The sequence below is a fragment of the Xyrauchen texanus genome, chromosome 49, assembly GCF_025860055.1.
Source record: "Xyrauchen texanus isolate HMW12.3.18 chromosome 49, RBS_HiC_50CHRs, whole genome shotgun sequence".
In the NCBI taxonomy this organism is placed as follows: Eukaryota; Metazoa; Chordata; class Actinopteri; order Cypriniformes; family Catostomidae; genus Xyrauchen; species Xyrauchen texanus.
The window spans coordinates 16200672-16221025 of NC_068324.1; the positions used below are offsets into that span (position 1 = coordinate 16200672).

The window sequence follows — 20354 nt, forward strand, 5'->3', positions numbered from 1 at the left end:
TTTAGGATTTGGATTTTATCCAATGGGAATTGATTAGATGGTAAAATTTGACCTATTAATGACAGGCGGTTGGAAAATAGAGAATATTTATTTGGAATAATGTGCACTTCTGAATCATTCACAATTCTGTTGAGAAACAACCTGAAATTTCAGTAATTTTTCCATGAAACATTGCATGTTTATGAATACTATGAGAAAAGCATGTTTATAGTTTACATGTATGTTCATGTAAAATTTGCATTGCACTAAGAAACAACTCAAGCTCTCACATGAACACAGGATTTCTCACGTGATATACATTTAAACATCTCCTTTTGTTATTCTGTATAAAACAAGAAAGTCATACAGCTCTGGAACAACATATGGGTGAGTAAAATAATTGTAATTTTTTGTGTGAACTATTCTTTTACACCAGGTATGGCAAATACGGGAAGGTAGTGCCGACTCATTGGCCTTTGTTTGCTACATATGCACGTGCGGACTCTGCCTCCGCTTGCAGTTAGGCAAATTGGTTGGGTTTCTAACTATATTTGAATGGTGATGCCACGTGTGGTAAGGTGTGGCTCATTCAGTCCTCAACAAAACACAATATTCCAAACAAAAATTACACAAAGAAACAAAACACACACATACAATTCCAAACACAAAGAGACTTGGAAAAATCATTCCCACTTCACATATAAAACTCTGAACTCACCTAATGATTTAAACACATCATGCCCAGCATACTTTCCATCAAAATAGACTGTGTTGTTCTGAGGGTCGAAGGCACGGCACATTCTGACAAACACCACCTCCAAAGAGCCTACACAAAAGCGAGAGTGAAATAATCCAGATGAAAATTTGATTGCTCTGAAATTGCTCTTCCATAGCTCAGGAGACCTAATGGAACTTTTTCCTAGATGTTTCTTTAAAAACCTTTGGAGAAAGGAACAAAATGACACAAATGTTAACATATAGTAAAAGTGTGTCTTTTACTAGTGTCTATTTGCACCCTGGTTTAAATAGTATCTGCCACACAGTGCAGCTATTTGCACCCCAAAAGTCTGGTGGAAATACAGAAATATATGACGATCCAAACATTAGGTGTCGCTGCAGTGGTGTAGGGTGTAAAGATGGCGTGTGAATGTGTAGTGTTGTCCCAGCAGCCACGGTTTGAATCCGCACTTTATCCCACTCTTTTTTCCCATCCGATTTCCTGTTTCCACTCTTCATATTTCCTTTAATACTACTTAAAATAACAGATACAAATTCATATAAATGTTGATTTCATTGCAGTGATTTGTTCACAGTGAATGTCAGGGAGTGAAGAGGAGTATTTGATCTGGAGGAAGGGTCTGTCGATCGCACTTGTTCCCACAGCTTGTGTGTATATTGCATCACTGTATGAGACCACTAATATTATAGTAACCATGTTTTTTGACCATATTTTTAATGCAATTAACCATGTACAGTGATTAGTATCTACCAATATTTGCACCAGGGTTGGGGTGCAAATACCATCTGCCACTATTTGCACTGGGGTGTAAATAGCATATAGCATTAATTTCACAGGGGTGTGCATCTTAGGTATCTGCCTAAAATGAATGTGGAACATGAGAAATGTCTCAATTCATATTGAAATCTCTGACTTCTGATTGCAGACTTTACGTAGTTAACGCATTAGATATCATGAACAAACAATGACATTTTTTTCTCCCAGCATTAATTAATATTTAGTTAATGTTAGTTAATAACAAATACAATTGTATATTGCTAATTCATGTTAACTAATTTGGTTTATTAACTAATGAATGGAACCTTATTGCAAAATGTTATCATGTGACCATTTTTTAATATATTATGAGCTAACATTGGACAATACTTTATTTATAAATTAACATTCAACGAGTAATAAATGCTGTAATTTCTAATTGTTATTCTCATTCATAATACCCAAGGCATTACATAATGTCAACAAACATAACTTTATAGTAAAGTTTCCATAATAACAAACAGATTAATGATATGATCAGAACATTCACAATAGGAGCATTCACCAAAAACTATCCATTCAAGTCGGATGTGGGATATTCCTACTTGATATCTCCGATCTCCAACCATCAATGCATTCCAATGCCAGATGTTCGGAAGATGACATTTAAGGAAACAAACCAGCAATGCTCCTGTTAGCTTGGCAGGTGTTTGACTGTAACCGGAGAAGTCTCATGGCAACCCAATTCATAAACAATCTGCAACACTAGCATTTGAGCTACAGGTGTACGATTATCAAAAGAGAGTATAATTGATCATGTTTTGAACAACTGCTACTCTGCTAACATTTGTTAAACAAGCTTAAATATCATTTAATGTAGGAACTTAGACACATTTATCGATATTATTTAAAACAAGTGAACGTTTGTCACTTATTTTTTACATCTTCCTGGGTGACGACATGCTTGTGTGACGTTATACACATGCCTCTTGGCGAAATCAGAGTTTTCCAAACACAATCGGAATTGCTAACACACACACACACACACACACACACACACACACACACACACACACACACACACACACAAAAACATATTGTGTTGTCCTTGCTGCTATAGTGTTGTGAGTGAGAACAGCAATTCTACAACAGAGTGCTTTAGTGAGCACGGGCTTAGAGGATAAAAGCCACTTAATAGAAGCCATTATGGAGCTTAAGGAAGATACCGCTGGTTTAAAATGTCATGCCAGAAGAGAGCTCACACTCAGTATTTTTATACATTTTGGCTGTGCCTGACACAAACAGAAACACTGAGAGCTGTTGCGATCATGACAGTGTGCACGCGCGCGTGTGTGTGTGTGTGTGTGTGTGTGTGTGTGTTTGTGTGCTCGTGTACCGTTCCGGCCTTCATAGGTGCTCGCTAACAGCACTTGCCCCTACAGTCTGTTAAGGCTAAATGGGGGATCTTTGTCTTTGTTTTTTTGTCAACAAAAAACACAACATGTGTGTGTGTGTGTGTTTGTTAGCAATTTGTCCCATCATATGTGAGTAGACAGTTTCCAATGCTGGATATAATCTCATTAGTGCACAATATTTAAGAACTGACAGTGTCCCGATAAACCATGTTTTCCTGCAGACATACAGCACTCATACAGTATATAGATAACAGTTGAGGCACAGTGCCTCCTGGTGTGTGACACAGACTGTGTTTGGACTAAAATAATAAAAATAGTATGTAAAACAGTATGCAGAATGCAACGGCAAACACTTAAAATATTACTATGCCACATTACATTGCAACATGGCATTGTACATTGTATATGGTCGTTCCAATAATGCTCATTTGAATTTAAATGTAATTGTGGAATATACTATTTGCAGTGGGCTCTGGTTGTATACTTGACATTTTGGCAAATATAGTTGGCATACAATGCACAGTAAACATACAGTACTGTAGAAGTAGTAAGATTAGTTGAGCATGCTATTTCAAACATGACCATAAACACTCCAGCAAAGGATTATTTGTGTTTGAGCCCTGTAAAACAAGCCAGGATGGGATGATAGTGATGTGAACACACCAACGCACTGTACCTGCTTTGAGTAGCACTATCTGATCATTCTGGCAGAGCTCCATGAAGCCGTCGATTCGCTTGGCAAACTCCACCACGTACTGAATGGCCTCTGTGATTTTTATGGCACACAGCTGCCACATGACTTCTCTGGGCTGAAGGGAAAACACAACACAAATACCCTGTTCACTTAAAATGTCTAAATTCAACATAGCTTCAACAAGTGCACTACAGAGGCCATATTTTACACTTTTGTTGCATTTTATGTTTTGCTTTTAAGTCCAGATAGCATCTAAAATTGTATCTTAAGTAGCAGTTCTTTCTGTATGTGTAACCAGTATGGCATTTACAATCCCCAAAACATTGCCATATCTATGTTTCTGCAAGTTTACAGCATTAAGTGGAATACATCTTGGAAGACATTACCAAAGCTGCAGTCACTTATAGAAACAACTGTTTGTCTCTCTTCAAAAAAGCTGGTGTACCTTGTTCTGGTAACTTTCAACCTCCTCCTGTAGGAAAGCCTGCCAGGTCATCTGCTGAAGCTCTTCTCTCAGGTACTGACACGTCTCCATGTGGGACTTGGAAATGTTCTGGGCCAGATGCTCTGAAACAAAACGCAACGCACCGTCAAAATCCTCCGTCATGCCTGAATGCACTTACTGTACAGACATATTGAGCTGTACTATATATATATATATATATATATATATATATATATATATATATATATATATATATATATATATATATGTGCACGTATACAGTATATGTGTGTGTGTGCACACAAGAGAGATGGCATTTGTTTCCAATTAATGGTATGAAGAGGTCGTTCCAAGCGGTGGATTCAATTATGCTCACAGAAATGTTGAAGAAACGATCTTTCAATAGAAGTAGTGTTTTATTTGAGTCTCTAATCAAGGACCTGCTTTTTGTGTCTGTTTATGATTTAATGACAATTAAGAAGCTTGTTGACTATTGACATTCCTAGCTACAGAATTACCACTGTGTCCTCACCAGATACGACGCGATAAAGACATCTCTACAATATTAACTAGAGTTTTTGTCCAAACCATATGGGTGCTCACATACACTGTGAACTCATTAGTCCAATATGAGTTCTTCAACTTCTCATAGCTGTACATTAAACATCAAATATGTTCTGATAGACTGTGATTGTGTGGTGTCACGCAATATCGCGTTTGGTGTAGAAAGACAGATTGCTTCTCAGTGGAATCTTATTGCATTGAGTTTGGTTAAGACATTGCAAGAGACAGAAAGAAAATAGGGCAATACTACAACCTTGACATGAATGTGAGGATTGTGTGTAAATTCATGGAAACAAAGGTCATATTTGTGTTCAGGAAATGGAGATAAGAGAGAGTGGGAAAAAACACAAAGTATAAAAATTAAATCATGTTGAAAACACATCTGTTAAAAGAAGTCCCAGAGCATGAGGGGAATCTAAAAAAAATGATTTCCCTTGGCGCGTGCCCTGCTGGATCCTGATTGGCCCTAATTACTGGAAACTAATTAGAAAAAAAAGAGGTTCTTTTAATGAGTCTTTGAGATGAGTCTCCAACCTAATACTATTTTAAGACATCTTCAGTGACGTTTGCCCCACGGTTGAGTACTTACACCTAGTATCGTCCCCTTTCCCCAATGCTACTCTACCCCAAATCCTCTAGAATCCTCACTTACCCAGCTCAGCCATGGAGACAGTGGGGGATGTCTCGCCATTGGTGAAGGAACAGTAGGGGAAAAAGCCTGAGCCAGGGGTGAAGTCACATATGGGCTCCGGCTTGATGCCATTGATGTCCAGGCCAGACTGGTCAGGTGAGGGTTGGATGTCCAGGTAGAAGCTGCTGATGCCCGAGTTGGGCTTGGTGCCATCGGGTGTGTGGCCGTTCATGTAGCCGCTCATGTCATCATGTAGTTCGGTCAGGCCATTGGTGGAGAGGCCGTAAGTTGGGGTTAAGGGCTCGGCTTCTCCGGGCTGTTGCTGGTGGTCCCGCTGTTGTTGTTGGAGTCGATGTTTCTGCACCTCCGCATACAGGCTGTCCCGCTGTTTCTTCGACATGCGGCCAAACTTCACAGCTGTAGGGGAAAAGTTGGTGCATCTAGAATTAAATTCTGTACTCTAAATTGTGACCAATTTCCCTAATATAACCAAATGTGGTCAAACAACCCATAAAAAGTCTAATCACAAATAAGAACTCTGTAATACTGTTTCTTCTAGACAGCAATGAGATACAATGGAGACCTTTGCTAAAGTCTTCTACTTCTCAGATTCTCAGATCCCTAGTAATCTCACATGTGTCTCCACTAGAGTTTCAGAACAATATCTGTCAAGATATCAAAGTCTGCAATCAACTTAATTTGGTCTTGGAATAATTTTATGACAAATGTTTAAAATTATCTGAGCTATCCTATCCAAATAAATGTTATAGCTCTTTACTCATACTACGTCATCAGTTGCCTCAATTTTGTTTATTTTTTTTCTCCAAAGTAAATTTAAGAGAAACATCTGAGACACAGTTGATACTTAAATTAACTCCATGAAGTCACCTGAACTATGAAAGGGCAACCTCTGAGCAATAAAGTGCTTCTCTGGGAAGGTCTTTCTAGGCTGGTCTATCTTTTTGTGACATTGAACAGTGCCATGAGCTTATTAAGTGTTTTCTTCAACAGCAAAATGGTTTTATATTTTATTTTGTCTTTCTACATGTTGGGTTCAACCCAGAAACCTTTACCAGCCCTTGGCCTTAACCACTACACCAAACGACTGCTCTTATAAGCTATAAAATAGCTAATTGACTTTTCATCCCCACAGCCCACTTCTTTCAGAGAATACAGAGGAAATAAAAGCAACTTTCCCCCCCATTGTAACTGAAGAAACAACAAAGGTCACAATCTATTTTCCCTCAAGACTTGCTCTTTGAATGGGGGTTTAGTGTAGCTGCATGAAGAATACAACTAACTCTGGTGAGCAGGTTTTAATGTCACTCAGAGGATATAAACGGTGTACTGGGTAAAAAAACAACCAAAAAAAAAAAACCCACTGTACGCAGTAATAGCAGTTTTTTGTGCTGCTGTCTACATGCCAAAATGATCCAAAAAAAAAGACCTGACTAAAATGAATCACCAATTTAGAAGCACTCAAAAAGAGGCAGGGACCTCAATCACAGGAAAAAGCCTATATACTATTTTGCTTGGTAAGAAAGAGTAGCTACAGCTACAGTGTTTGAACTAGAGGAATTTGCGAGGAACAGGGGAAAAAATACAGCGTGACTCAGATATTAGTGGACATCAAGTGTTTGGGAAAGGAGTGCCAAACTACACTTAGATGAAAAGAGGTAAAAAAAAGAGTCTTTCTCAGTTGGGAGAGGTGAAAAGAAGACAGGAAATGAAAGTCAAGGAGGAGAGGAGACAAGATCCGATGTGAGGAGAGGAGTTGAGATGTGGAGTGGAGACAAGACGAGTCGTGAGGAGAAGAGACAAGATAAGATGTAAGTATAGGAGACAAGACGAGGGGCAAGGAGAAGAAATGAGAGAGACGAGGAGAGGACATTAGGAGATAAGATGATATGAAACATGAAAAAGGAGACAAGATGAGTCATGAGGACAGTAGAACAAGGTAATACTTAATGAGAGGAGACAAGATAAGATGAAAGAGACAAAATGAGATGTGATTACGAGACTAGTTTAGATGCAAGGAGAGAAGATGAGATGCTACATAAGGTGAGGATAAGATAAGATAAAGGGAGATAAAATTAGATGCCAGAAGACAAGAGGAGACATGAGAAAGGAGACAAGATGAGGCATGAGGAGAGGAGTTGAGATGAAATGAGAGGAGATGAGACGTGAGTAGAGGAGAAAAGATGAGAGGAGACAAAATGAGATGTCAAGAGACACGATGAGACATGAGAAAGGAAATGAGACATGCGAGTAGATTAGATTATACATGAGGAGAGGACACAAGGTGTTGTAGAGGAGATGAGATGTGAGAAAGGAGACAGGATGAGACAAGAGGAAATTAGATAAGATGAGATATGATGAGGAGACAAGATAAGGTGCAGCGAGAGGAGACAAGACGAGAGACGTGAGGAGAGGAGACAAGATGTGATGTGAGAAGAAGATGTGAGGAGAGGAGACGAGCCGAGGTGTGAGGAGAAAAGACAAGATGAGTCATGAGGAGAGAAGGGGAGACGAGATGAGACATGAGGAGAGAAGACAAGATGAGACATGAGAAAGGAGACAAGATGAGTGGGCAGCTGTGGTTCAGGTGGTAGAGCGGGTCGGCCACTAATCGCAGGGTTTGTGGTTCGATTCCCGGCCCACATGACTCCACATGCCGAAGTGACATGAGACTAGATGAGACATGAGGAGAAAAGACAAGATGTGCACATTTCAAGAGAAAGATAAGATGAAAGGAGACAAAATGAGATGTCAGAAGACGAGAGGAGACATGATGAGAGGAGATGATATCAGACGTGGGGAGAGAAGACAAGATGAGACACAAGTAGAGGAGACAAGATGAGATGTGAGGAGAGAAGACAGATAAGATGAGACATAAAGAGATAAGGCATGAGGAGATGAGACAAGAAGAGATGTGTGGAGACAACATAATATTTAAGGCGAGGAAAGAAGTCAAGATGAGATTAGAAGAGAGGGGAGGACATATGATTTAAAGAGTGGGGGGAGATGCGAGGAAACGACAATAAACAAGATAAAGTAAAGGATGCAAGATGAGATTTTATTCGTGACGAGATGAGAGAAGAACTGTTTTGCAGGAAGAGAGAGGAGGAGAGAGGTGGCATGCGACAGTGAAAACGATTGTTTCTGTGCTTAGCGAAGAGTAAGGAGTGCTAGAAATGGCAAAATAAGGATGAGACCAAAGACGTTTTGAAGGCAAAGTGTTTATGCTCGAATGAGGTGTATAGAAGTGGTGCAGGATTTTCTCTGAGCTTGGGTGGAGGCCTAACGCCACCTTAGACATGTATGTCTGTGTAATGCACTGCGTCTCTATGCCCGTGTAAGGAAGGCAGATGGGGACTTGTGAGTGAAGTCAGAAGTCACCTTGCCTGTCCTGGTTGTGTGTGAGAGGGCAGCCCAGTACACTCAGAAGACCTGGCCTGATTTCATCCTCCTGTCACGGGCTGTAGTCACACAGCCCAGCCGGAGGCCCAGCAGGGGGGCTTCCACACACACACACACACACACACACACACACACACACACACACACACACACACACACACACACACACACACACACACACACACACACACACACACACACACACACACACACAGCATGCACACACACACACACACACACACACACACACACACACACACACACACACACACACACACACACACACACCTGTGCTCTGGTTAATGCTGCTCACCTGCATTGGCTTTAATGAGCCTGTTTTAATGATGCTCATTTAATAAAAGCCACTTGCTGTCAGATTCTCCATCCTGATTGAGTATACCCTGCATTCCACAACTACAACTGCCTCTTAAATTCATCTTGTCACAAGTTTGAAGAAAAACTAATGAGTAATGTGCACCAGCTATAGAACAGCTTCTCCTAATTATTTGACATAGCAAGACTGATGACATTTCAACTTTAAAGGGCCATATTCTACTAAACTTTTTTCTTAAGTCCACTTACAATGGTCAAGGTTTCTTGTACTAGAAACAGTCATAATTTAGTTTCACATAACCATTTTCTACCATTTCTTAGAACTAATCAGGTTTTTGCAACTTTACCATTAAGGGGCTGTTCACAAAGGATGCATAATAGCATTAAAAACATATATACATAATTGAAGAGAAGATGCGTTTATTTGCGGCATAGCTCCCATATACGCTGCTATTATACACTTACAATTGTCCATATGTCCAAGCTTGTCTATGTGTAAATATGCTTATTGGGCTCACAGATTCATCTGATCATGAAACTGACAGTGATCCACTGCACTGTATGTGAAAGTTGCACATTGAGACACTGAAAAAAACTTTTGCATGTGTAATAAGTATTTTATTAATATTATTATTATTTTTATAACCCAAATCAAAAAAGGTGGGACAGTATGAAAAATGCTAATAAAAACAGAAAGGAGTGAATTGTAAATTATAAACAGCCTTTGCTATATTGAAAGTACTACAACTAAACATTATATGAAGTTTTACCTTTGAATTTCATTGTTTTAAAAAAAATATACAGTCATTTTCAAATCAGATGATTCCAACCCTCTCCAAAAAAGTTGAATTTTAAGACTATTAACAATTTGACAAGTTGAAATAACAAGGCAATGTGAAACAGGAGATGTTAAACAGGTGAGGCAGTTGTGTCATAATACTGTATAAGGAACCTCCAAAAACAGCATAGACCTTCAAGAGCAAGGATAATTAGAGACTTGTCAATTTGCCAAGAGGTGCTTCAGCAAATAATCCAGCTCTTTGAGAACAATGTTCCCCAAAGACACATTGGAAGGATTTTGGGCATTTCACCCTCTACAGTACACAATATAGTTAAACTATTCAAGGAATCTGGTCAAATCCCGGTGCGTAAAGGGCAAGACGAAAACCATTTCTGAATGCGCGTGATCTCTGATCCCTCAACTATAAACTAATCCCCCTTTGGGATTTAGTAAACCTTTGTTAGTCAACACCACTCGTCGCTGCATCCACAGATGCAAGTTTAGACTTTACTATGCAAAGCAGAAGCCATACATCAACACTGTCCAGAAGTGCTGCTGACTTCACTTGGCTCGGTCTCATCTTAAATGGAAAGTAGAACAGTTGAACTGTGTTTTTTTATAAGAGTCAGGTCCAAAAGCCAGTGTCTGTATGGGCCAAATGTTTGTCAGTGCCCATGGCATGGGTAATTCACACATCTGTGAGAACACCATGAATGCAGACAGATATGTAAAAATTTTGGAGCAACATATACTGCCATCCAGCACCTTCTTTTCCAGAGAAGTCCCACCATTTTCCAACAAACCACATACAGCCCAGATTACAAGTGCATGGTTGTAAGCAGAGAGTGCGGGTGCTAGATTGGCCTGCCTGCAGCCCTGACCATCTCCAATTGAGAATTTGTGGCACATTATGAAGAACACCATACAGCAAAGAAGACCCTGTACAATTGTGCAGCTAAAGACATACATAATAAATGAATGGGGGAAAATTTCACTTCCTAAACTTAGTGCCTAAATGCTTAATAAGGGTTATTAGAAGAAATGGGGATGTTTCATAATGGAAAACACTTACCTATCCCAACTTTTTGGGAGTGCATTGCAATCATCTGATTTGAAATTACTGTACCTTTAAAAAAAAAAACTATGAAATTCACAAGGTAAAACATCATATAATGTGTAGTTGTGGTGCTTTCAATATAGCAAAGGGGGAATATAATTTACAAATCTCTCGTTTTTGTTTTTATTAGCATTTTTCATATGATGTTCTCTGTCTCTTGAGACTCTGTTGTCCCCTTTGGGATCTGCTGCACTGGACATGGACTCACCATCACGTGACATGCCCACGGCAAGACACTTCTGCAGTCTGCAGTGCTGGCAGCGGTTCCGGCTGGTGCGGTCAATCAGGCAATTCTTCTGACGTGGGCACGAGTACGCCGCATTGCTCTGCTGACTCCTCCTGAAGAAACCCTACAGGCATGAGAGAAAGTTGGTTAAGCCATGCATGTGTCCATACTACAGTAACAAATATTTCAAAGTATTGCAATATTTTCAAAGTTTGCATTGTCATGGAAAACCTGAAAGTAGCAGGGGGTTTTAAAATGATGATTTTCAGGCCTGGAAAAGTAATCAAATTTAATGTAATGTTAAAACATCACATCAAAATCTATAGTACATTTTATGTAATTATTCTCAGCTCTAGAAAAACTGAATTGGCTCTACAAAGTGATTTTTCAAACATTCTTATCCATTGGAAATTTGACTAGAAAAATGACTAGAAAAGTAAAAATGACTTGGTCAAAAAGTTTGAGAACCCTGTGTTTTACCTCACAATACTGTATTGATGTTCAAACATCAAGAATGCATTTTTGATTTACATTTTTTACATTAATAGCAAAGTGTGCGATAAGACTGAAGTGTAAATAGAAAAAATCGTAATATTATTGCATAATATGTTGGAAAAACATCTGCATAAAAAGGTGTTACACAATGTCTGAACAGATGGCATACACTCTGCGAATGCTTGTCACAATATTATAGACATGTTTGTCTTTTTTTACGATACATCTGAAGAACACACACTTCACTGCGATAACATCTATAAAAAGAAGTTTGGAATAAGTATTTTTCCTCGTTAGCGAATGGCACAGTGAATTCGGAGGCCGGTGAGAAATGTAGTACATAATGACGAGTTTGTGTGAGGTTATTAATGTTGAATAACAGGCGCCCACGTTGAGATGATTTCTCATCCCTTTGACTTAATGAATTGATTCCAGCTCGTCATTAACACACCACTCCACAGCTCCATACACATGTCTTAATTAGTTGCTCATTGGCTGTTTAATTACTAGAAAACAGCTGACAGCTGCCAAGTTGCTTTCTAATGGCAGCCATTATGAAAGCGGGGTAGGACTGCCGGTGACAAGCGGCGCTCCTTAATAATGGTATGATTTATGGGCCAGAGCAGTGTGCTCGCACATATCATTAAATGTCTCTCTGCCTTGAGTAATTAGTAACCATTAAAGATACATTTCAGCGGTTTATTCTTCAGGCTTGTGTGCTTTCTTTCTGCTATGATGTGAGTGACTGAGCGAGATGCTGAGTCTATTGTACGGAAAACAAAAACAAGCATGTTCCATAGCAGCACTCGCAAGTTTGTTTCTGCCGAGCCTGCACGAGGAATGCTAACGAGTCGCCCTGGTGACAGGCAGCAAACAAGAATACACAATAAGCACAAAATTCTCCTTTGCTGAGTGGACGACTTGTTGGAAAAATGCACAAAAAGGGAAGGTTCAGTTAAAAAGAATGTGGGAGGGGGGGTTTGGGGGGTTGTTGCTAGCAAAACTGCTAACGACATGCTGTGATTCAAAGCACTTCCACTTTTGATGGTTTTATAAAAATAAAACAAAAGTCAAGCACAGCAGTCATAAACACTCCTAGGGATGGTAAAAAAACTAAAATAGTCACAGGGATCTCATTGTCTTGGTAATTGTAACGTGCTTGCCATCATGTCAACATGACTAAAGTTAACAACTTTGAAGCCATGTGAATTTCTCATTACGTACAGCACATTAGTAGCATTTTTTCGTATCTGGATCAATTCCGTTGGGTAGGACTAGTGGCACAGAAATTACACATACACATAGATTATGAGTTTTTAAGACTTTAGGCCCTATTTTAAGAGCGCTAGCTCTAAGCACTGTGCTATATATAGTTTAAGTTGTAAACGCAAAGTCAGTAGGCATGGCCATGACATTTTGGTATTATCGTGCAAGCATGCACTAAAATCTAGGTACAAGTGGGTTTAGAGAAATTCTACTTCTAGTTATTGCACCATCTGCATCTTATTACGTATATAGTCTATTCCCTATCAAACACCAGAAATATAAACAAAGACAGCAAATTCATAAAAAGTTGGTAGTATAAATGAACTGTACGCAATGAATTACAAGCAGTATTTCCCCTACATGCATTTTGCATTCTGCACCACGGCTGAATTATGAGTGCCGCTCTTGGGATTTCACATGGTTAATTTAATATTCTTGATGCAACATAATGCTTGCCAACCCCAGTCAGCTGTGTGCTTTCTGCACTGCTAAAGCAACCCCACACACACACACACACACACACACACACACACACACACACACACACACACACACACACACACACACACAAAGTGACATCATCACATAACACACGTGACAAACTCGCTTAATTTAATGTGCCCGTGAGCATTTCTGAAATGTAGGATGGCAGGGGATAGCAACATTTCACTGAACAATCAGTTAGTAGGCATGGGCGATACCACTTATTTTCTTTTCGCTCCAATACCAATCATTTCATGTCCAATATCGTCAATACCGCTACAATACTTCCATGATTTCTTTTATTTTTGTGATTTCTTGTGATTATTATTTTTTGTGAGCCTTTATTATTAGAAAATGATTAGACTTCTGTTTTGTTTACACTTAAAAAAAACATTAACCATGGTTTCACTACAGAAACTATAGTTTAACCATGGTATTTAGCTAAACCATAGTTATCACAAAATGAACCATGGTTACTGCTGCAATATTACTGTAGTAAAACCATGGTGAACTATATTTTTAATTACTTATTAACAACAATTACACGCAAACTCATTATATGACATGTCACCTTTAGATATGTTGTTATTTTAGGGTAAATTTACTCCAGAAGCTGTTTCACTTTTCATTTTCTATCATTACCTCTACAATGCACTGATCCCTCTTGTCTGAACGAGTCTTGTGACAGCACAAGTGCTTGTCTGCTTGTGTCTTTCAGCTGCATGTTAAGATGAACGGAAGAAGAAACAGTTCCCATCCTGCACAAGTATTTGCTAATAAGGCCTAATCCTTTTTATTTCACTTTGAAGCTTCTGATTATTGTTCATGGTAACCAAATAATAATATCCCTAGTTTAAAATGATATATTTTTTATAAAACATCAGTATTAAAAGTTTCGATACTTTAGGATCAATCCTCCCATCCATTTTTGGCATTTCAAAAGCAGAACGAAACAGTTTCCAATATCTCACCAAGACTAAGACTTACCGTACGTTCACACCAGAGGCGGCGAGAGCGTCAAATCGACCGGAAGTCATTCTTTTTCAATGACAGCCAGCGTCTCTCTGTGGCGAGAAGCGGCGCGGCGAGTCTTGGGCGGCGTGGGCGTCAGATGGAAGTTCAAGTGCAGTCAACATTATGGTAATGAGCTGTGACGCGGTTCGGCGGCAACCAATTGGAATATAGAAGTGCTCCGCTCTAGCGAAGTCGAGAACACAACCGTGTAAACTTTGGTTCCCACCAAACATTCGTTCGAAGATAAAATGTAGAAACGAATTATTGCCGTGACGGGTTTCCCTGTAATATATGACCAAGACCACAGTTATTATTACAAATGTATTTTATTTTGATAACAAACAACTATAATTTTAATTACTTTCTGCCATCGATCGATTTCTTATTTTCACATTTTAAAGAGTTCATGAGGATATAAAAAAGTAAATGGTCGACACAGGTCGGCAAAAAGTAAATGGTCGACATGTCTGGATGTTTAAATTGCGGCCCCTTTAAATATAGTTCACAAAACAAAGCATTCTGAACAAACGTTGCCGCTTATTTCAACTACGTCAGAGCGTCCACGAGCGTCCTTGTGTGTCGAAGGCAGGGCAGCCAGAGCGAATTTTGACGCTCTCGCCGCTTCTGGTGTGAATGTACAGTTAATGAAAAAAGGCCGTGGCCCACCCTTAGCACCACCCATGCATATTAATATTTAACTATTTAATTTAAGTAGTGTTCAATAACATAGTAGTTTTTGCAGTGATATCGAAATTGGTATAGCGCAGTTTCACTGATATTGGTATCGACTACTGAAATGTTGGTATTGTGACAGACCTACATTACAACACAATCAGGACATTTCTCTTTAATTTTCTAGAGTGTCTAATTTGTTTACTTTTCCCACTTTTTCTTTGTCTCACACACACACGCACAGACATTTTTTTTTAATTCTTACCTTGCAGCCCTCGCACGTTATCACACCATAATGAATGCCTGATGATTTGTCTCCACAGATCTTGCAGGGAATTATTTCGATTTGAGCTGTGGAGAAAGAAAAGAGAGAAGATACTGTCAGGATTTTTCACTGTCACCAGTCAGCCTGCAACAACTCATCCGTGGCTGCATGTTGCGACATGAAACGGCGCCTAGCTTCAAACGCATCATATCCCTGCCACCCATCCTCAGCTGCATGCTGTTTGGAAGAGGCCATCTTGACTTTAAACAGAAACCCCTCATAAAGCACTGCAATCATGATGTCAGCTCACACCGTAGAGCATTCTCGAAATAAAGCACTGCTACTTCCCGCAGAGCCTTTGGGCAATAATATTGTTATAATATCTTAACCCTATGCCTAGGCCTTTTACACCACTGGAACATCACTTCAGTGCTGCCTGTTAAACTTCAAAGCTACAGTGGTAGAAAGTTGTACTACTACTAAGACACAGTGGGGTCCAACTGCAGTGTGGATTACAGGCATAGATAGGATAGACAAGGAGGAAATACAACAAAATGACTGCTTGCATTTTGGCATGATGTCATGAGGTTAAAATGTCCAGAATGTAAATTGTGCAGCTGTAAAGTGTGTGTCCAGGAGAAATGCCTCTACACCATTTGCCTGGCTTGAAGCTGTGAGACTTTTTAAAGGGATAGTTCATCTCAAAATTAAAATTGTGTCATTTACTCTAAGCCATGTTGTTCTGAAACTCTATGACTTTCTGTCTCCTGCAGATCACCAAAGGGGAAGTTTAGCAGAATGTAGATGATTCTAATGAAATTTGTCAAAAAATATCCAGGTTCTAATGTACTCCAGGTCCTAAAATACTCCGAAATCAAAATAAAACAAATTGGAAATAGTATTTTACATAATAGAAAATTAAGCCAATTTTTACGGCCATTATGGGTTTTTACATTTGTAATGGTATTTTCATGACAATTATGCACATTTTAAGCCCCCCCCCCCCGAATTCTCATTACCGCAATGCCAAATATCACCATGAAGTCATCATAAAAGTAGTATATTTGACTTGTGCAATATATTCCAAGTATTCTGAAGGTATATCATAGCTTTGTGTAATGAACAGATTTAAATTTCAGTTGTTATTCACTGAAAATCTTATTTGACAGCCGTAGTCAACTTGGACAATAAACTATAAATCATGTATTTTGTGTTTCAAAAAAGACATGGCTTTCAAAAGACATGAGATGACATGACACGTTGTGAATTTTGCGTAAATTATTCCTTAGAGCTTAAATGCCTTAAAGTCTGTCTGGCCACTGCATGGAAGTGCACTTTCCAACTTGCAGTTATTGATTTCCAAAAGATGAAACACTCCAAAGTCCTCTCACTAAGTGCGGATGCTTAGGCAAACCTGCTTTATATAGTTGGGCATATCAAAGTACAGGCCATGGCACCATAATCACATCAAAGGACCTAAACTAAACCTCTGGCCATTGCAAAATAGACCTTACCATGCAAGAGCTTCACTCTATATTTAGCCGGATTAGAGCTGAACAGTCACTGTTTAATGTAGCCTAAGCATTTTATTTCTACTTGACAGAAATCGCTCCCTCTAGTTCCGTTAGATCCCAAGCCAAAGTTCCCCGCAGCTACTTGCCTACCTCCAGCCAAAATACTGTGGCTCGATAATATTTTAGTGAACCTTATAAATCCAATCGTACGGAATTAATTTGCAAGCATCAAATTTGCCAGCGCTGAGTGCCGCATCCACGGCGGCCACGAGCCCGTTTCATCATCTGCCTGCCAGCTCCTGTTGTGTCATCCGGATAAAGTCACTGTCCCCACGGTGCGGCCTGTGGTCTCCCTCTCTACCTTTCTCACTCAGCTTCACCCTGCTGATCCACTAACCCTCTATGCTCACAGCCAGTACACAGTCTGTCCTTTCAAACGTGCTCTTGCAGCCTGTAAACAACATATTAGCCTACATTTCATGTCGACAACAGAGTCCTCGCTGATATGAACCATTTACATTCTCAAGAGAGCTTCTTCCGCACATTATCGAGGTTGTAATAAGTACGCACTCAGCAATGGCTAGCGCCAAGGTGCTTTAAAATCTAAAATAATATATAAATGCTGTACTTACTGATCTTATTATTTAACATGAATTTTTAATGAGAAAAGCATAATTGTTTCGTTTCTGAAAAGAAAAGAAAAGCGTGGGCAGTGCACACTGTGTTGTTTGTTTTTGTGTTCTCTCGGCATGAGCATTAGCACGCCAGTGTGTTCCTACTCCTTTAGCATTTTCAGCCTCATTACTTACATAATTTGTTCTGACATGCACTCACAACAACTGAAGCATGCCGTAATTAAGGCTGGCTGTGGTTGAGGTCCAGGAGAGAAGTTACAATACCAGGCCCCTACCATAAGGTGGCAGTATAAGGCTGTGACAACATACTAATCCCAGCATCCACGGTATGCCCATCAGGCTGAAAAGGCTTGCGCCTCCACACTGTTGGCATCACAGACAGGCCTGTGGCTTCGAACCTGGAGCTCCTACCCATCTCCCTCCCTAGGCAATGCTCAGAGGGCCCTTCATTTCTCCCGGAGAGAATCAGGTACTCTCGCTAACAAAGCTCGTGCCACATCAGGTGAACGTTTGGGAAGTGAAGAAAGCATAATGCTGTGCTGGACGATGATGAGATTCGGGTCTGCCTAACTCAAATACTCTCTGCTCTCCCTTGCCAGGCCTCCACATGAAACACTTGCAAAGCTCTTTGTCTTCTGCCTGGCTCTCGCTGCGTGTTGCCATGCCGGATTGGTACTTCCTTTGTCTACGGAGAGCACTAAACCAAAATTGTTCTGCTGAAGAAATCCTCACAGCGAGGGTAGGACGGGGAGCAATTCATCCAGCTCCAGTTCAAACACACTCGCGCATAACACAAACTGAGATATATTTGTGCAAATTGATTTGCATGGTAACAGTGTGGTGTTTGCCTATAGTGAAAACTGAATAATTACCCCTAACAAAAAAGTACCATGGTATTTACTGCCTTTTTAGACATGATATCATAAAATCATATTTGTTTTTTGACACTACCATGATGGAAATATAAAGTATCACGTATTGAAAATACCATGGTATATGGATTATCATACAGTACTATGGTATAACCATCTGATACCATCACTGTATCACAACAGTACTTTCTGTTCGGAAAATGTCTTGAGAGAGAAATAGGGTTCCCAAATCTTTTTAACAATTAATTTCCACAGCTTTCCACAAAGTCATGATTACTATTTAAGAGTTTTTAAATGTCATCCCAGATGTGTATGACTTTCTTCTGCGGAACACAAATGAAGATTACTATAAGAATATTTCAGTTCTGTAGATCCATACAATGCAAGTGAATGTGATCAGATCTTTGTATCTCCAAAGATCACATTAAGGAGACATATAAGTAATCCATAAGACTCCAGTGTTTTAATTCATATCTTCAGAAGTGATATGATAAGTGTGAGTCAAAGAAAGTCATACACATCTGGGATGGCATGAGAGTGAGTAAATGATGAGACAACTTTCATTTTTGGGTGAACTATCCATTTAGACCAGTGTTTCCCAAACACTATGTCACGGCACACTCGTGTGATGTGAAAGATTGAAGGTGTGCCATGGAAAATGATCAGATTCCACAAAATAAATCAGAGCTCTGGACTGATACAAATTTTTCAACCATTTTTTCTAACAGTTCGATTAAACTTTGCAAGAGGTCGCATTGGTGCGACTACAAAGTTGGCTGACTCTCTGAGTGTGCTCTGTCGTTTTTTTGTTCCGTATGAGAAATATCAAAAGGCAAAAGTTCCAAACGCGACAGGAAACAGCTTTACCCGGATCAGTCAGCGCTGCTCAATGGACAGATCAGCACAGAGACGTGCATTTACACGTGGACCGGTCTCGAGTGCTCAGCCGTGATCATCATAAACAGCTGTGGGAAGCACGGGCTGGGTCACAAATTCTGCATTGATTATTTGTTTAAAACCTCCATGTAACCCATAATGTGTTGACGATTAAACCAGTTTAAAATGTATTAAACAGCCCCAAAATTTCATCTGCATTAAAAAGGAATAAAGGAGAAATCTGCACGATAAACAGACAGAAATTGTAAGGTTTCAATCCACACATCACAGATATAAAAAAATATTTCCCATGAACTAAAATATTTATATCAGTATAGTAGTGAGAGAATACAATTTAATTTCAGAATGTGTTTTTTTATGAAAAATGTCATAATTAGTTTTATGGTTACTGCTAATCATGGTTTTCCTTTTAGTTACTATGATCTTATTGCAAATGTCACAGTTAAAATTATAGATACAATGGAACTTTCCTTCGGTGTAAAATCTTTTCTAATGCTGATTGTAGATAAAGGCTTAGTTTGTCTTCAGATGACTGTTTAATGGTAAATGGTCTGTAATTATATAGTGCCTTTTTAACCTTAACAGTATTCAAAGCGCTTTACACTGTGATACATTCACCCATTCACACACACATTCATTCACCAATGGCGGCAGAGCTGCCATGCAAGATGCTAGCCTGCCATTGGGAGAAACTTGGGGTTCAGTGTCTTGCCCAAGGACACTTTGGCATATGGAGTCATATGGGCTGGGATTCAAACCACCAATACTGTGATTAGTGGCCGACCCGCTCTACCAACTGAGCCACAGCCGCCCAATCTAATCCTTTTAATCATCATGATCCTCATAAAAAGAAAGAAATTAAAAATAATATTCTTTCAGTTGGACCGGTGCGACCATTTGTAGAATTTAACAGTGATACCACTCTTAAATGTTAGTCTGGAGCCGTGTAAATAAATAGATAAATAAAAAATGATTTGCTGTGGCATTGCAATAATTAATTTGCAAGAACAAATCTAAAAATAAGAAAAGATGCAAATTTGTTGTTTTATTCATTACCCAATTAGCACTCTTGCCACCTGTGATCTCATTATACACCTTATCTATGTGACTTGTGTTTTTTGCATAGCCGAATTTCAAACAT

The 20354-nt window shown here is 39.4% G+C and overlaps 1 protein-coding gene across 2 annotated transcripts in view; it reads right to left on the reverse strand.

Annotated features, from left to right (window-relative positions):
* The window catches only part of LOC127640192 (nuclear receptor ROR-alpha A-like), a 429438-nt gene that overhangs the window by 10568 nt on the left and 398516 nt on the right, over positions 1-20354 (reverse strand). For both annotated transcript variants that reach the window (XM_052122627.1, XM_052122628.1), the window contains 6 exons: positions 15296-15381; positions 11083-11224; positions 5245-5640; positions 4029-4150; positions 3566-3698; positions 698-805 (listed from right to left, as the gene is read on the reverse strand). In XM_052122627.1, coding sequence (XP_051978587.1) covers positions 698-805; positions 3566-3698; positions 4029-4150; positions 5245-5640; positions 11083-11224; positions 15296-15381 — 987 coding nt within the window. The remainder of the gene's footprint in view (positions 1-697; positions 806-3565; positions 3699-4028; positions 4151-5244; positions 5641-11082; positions 11225-15295; positions 15382-20354) is intronic.